Raw genomic sequence first — 2,126 nt, 5'->3', positions numbered from 1 at the left:
GATCAAAATAGAGCAGAGTTTAGAACTGTTCTACATAGGGTTATTATGAATTGCAAGCAACTCAATGTCATATAACAACAACAATAATAATAATGTGACTTACAGAATTTGTCTAACAGCTTTCACAGACAAATTTGAAAGGAAATAATGTCATCCTTGCCCATATTCCCAATAAATTGTGATTATCAAGTAAGATCATATAAGCGAAACACTTAACTTTTAAAAAGGAGAATTCAGTATGTTGGCATCATTGTTCTAATGAAAAAGAAATTGAGAGACAGTGGAGAGAATCAGAAAGACTAAAGGCTTGAGAATCACACACTATTATGTTCAATAATATCAACCCTGTTTCTACTCTTATTAGCTCTGAGACTGTGGGAAAAGACACTTAAACCTTCTCTGCCTCAATTTCCTCTGTTATAAAAATATAATTAATAAAACTGTATCATAAACTGCCAAAAGAATGAACAAATTTATTTGGTTTTTATTATTTTTTATTATTATTTTAATGCAAGTTTACAGAAAAATTGAATTTTATTCGTTGGGTTTTGAAAAAGTGTAACAAAGGTACTTCTTAGAGGCAAGGATGGAGATATATTTACATACTTCAGACATGCTGCCTGAAAGCTGAACCTCAATGTAGAAAAGCCAAAAAAAAAGAGAGAAAATGATGAAGGAAGAGACCTGAAGAGCCCACGGAGCCAAACTGTTATGACAAAAATACATAGACCTGGTTTTAGAAAAGGGAAAACCATGGCTGGACATTTTTCAATTTGAAAGGACTAGAGGATGAATTCAAACCTCAAGCTATAATACTGAAGGATTCCACGACTAAGATGTTGAACTATCCAGGAAGTATTAGAAGAGGATGGAGGGAATAGACAGAGTTACTGTACCAAAGAGAATTGGTAGACACTGAACCATTTCAGGTTGGTACCATATGATCAAGAACTACCGGTCACAGCTTCTTTACTGCTCGCTCCCCGCTCCCCTCAACGCCACTCCACCTGCATTGTGCTCAGAGCTCCTGCACAGCTCACAGCACCTCCATCATGCTCATCTACCAGGACCTCTTCAACTATGATGAGATGTTCGCCGACATCTACAAAATCCTGGAGATCACGGATGAACTATGCCTGAATGTGGAGGGGAAGATGGTCAGTAGGACAGAGGGTAACATTGATGACTCGCTCACTGGTGGCAATGCCTCTGCTAAAGGCACCGATTGTGAAAGAGACGAAAGCACAGTAATCACTGATGTTGACATTGTCATGAACCATCACTTGCCGGAAACCAGCTTCACAAAAGAAGCCTACAAGAAGTACATCAAGGACTGCATGAAATCAATCAAAGGCAAACTTGAAGAATAGAAACCAGGAAGATTAAAACCTAATATGGCATGGGCTTCAGAACAGATCAAGCTCATCCTCGCTAATTTCAAAAACTACCAGTTCTTTACTGGTGAAAACATGAATCCAGATGGCATGTGTGCTCTGTTGGACTGCCGTGAGGATGATGAGACTCTATACATGATTTTCTTTAATGATGGTTTAGAAATGGAGAATGTAACAAATATGGCACTTATTTGGATCCATCACCTGTCTGTATCTTATCTGGCTGCTGCTTTTCACCACACCAGGATTTAGGCAAATGGGACTGATACCATCGTGAGTGCTCCCTTGCAGTTTGACCTTCACTTATTTAGAGTGGAGGCATTTTTTTAAAGGAAAAACAAAGTCATAGGTTGTCTAAAAAGAAAATGCATTTAAACTTAAAAAAACCCTACTGGTAATAAAGGTGAGGGAAATTGAAAGAATCTATTGTCGAAAACAATGTATTGGAATTTTGTAAATAAGTAAAATTTTTTTAGAGAACTACTGGTAACAAAGGAAGATATTTAAGCTACAGTGAAGGAAGTGACAGAAAAATAAGGACACAGTAATTGATGGAAGACCAACTGAAATGTTTCAGCAAAGAGAGTCTTGGAAATTCTTATAAGTCTATGCTAAGAAACTTAGAAGACAGCTACTTGGTCAATTGAGTGGGAAATATCCAATTTGTTCCCATTTAAAAACAAACAAAAAGGTGATCCAACAGAGTGTAAAGATTACTGAATAATATAACTG

The 2,126-nt window shown here is 37.0% G+C and overlaps 1 protein-coding gene across 1 annotated transcript; it reads left to right on the top strand.

The window, feature by feature from the left end:
• Nucleotides 1–1,052: 1,052 nt before the first annotated feature.
• LOC102863829 (translationally-controlled tumor protein-like) lies at nt 1,053–1,646 on the top strand. Its single transcript, XM_006895094.1, has 2 exons — nt 1,053–1,333; nt 1,424–1,646. The coding sequence occupies exons 1-2, from the start codon at nt 1,053–1,055 to the stop codon at nt 1,644–1,646; spliced, it is 504 nt and encodes a 167-aa protein (XP_006895156.1).
• The last annotated feature ends 480 nt before the right edge of the window (nt 1,647–2,126 follow it).

This window comes from Elephantulus edwardii, unplaced genomic scaffold, assembly GCF_000299155.1.
Source record: "Elephantulus edwardii isolate Elephantulus edwardi_28Jun2011 unplaced genomic scaffold, EleEdw1.0 scaffold00157, whole genome shotgun sequence".
Classification (NCBI taxonomy): Eukaryota; Metazoa; Chordata; class Mammalia; order Macroscelidea; family Macroscelididae; genus Elephantulus; species Elephantulus edwardii.
Note: the sequence above shows the minus strand (reverse complement) of the source record. Positions and strands in the feature narration are given on the sequence as shown.

Coding starts and splice junctions, on each gene's coding strand:
- LOC102863829 (XM_006895094.1), top strand. CDS start 1,053: ATGCTCATCTACCAGGACCTCTTCAACTATGATGAGATGTTCGCCGAC. Junction 1,334..1,423: donor TACAAGAAGTACATCAAGGA/CTGCATGAAATC, acceptor ACAGATCAAGCT/CATCCTCGCTAATTTCAAAA.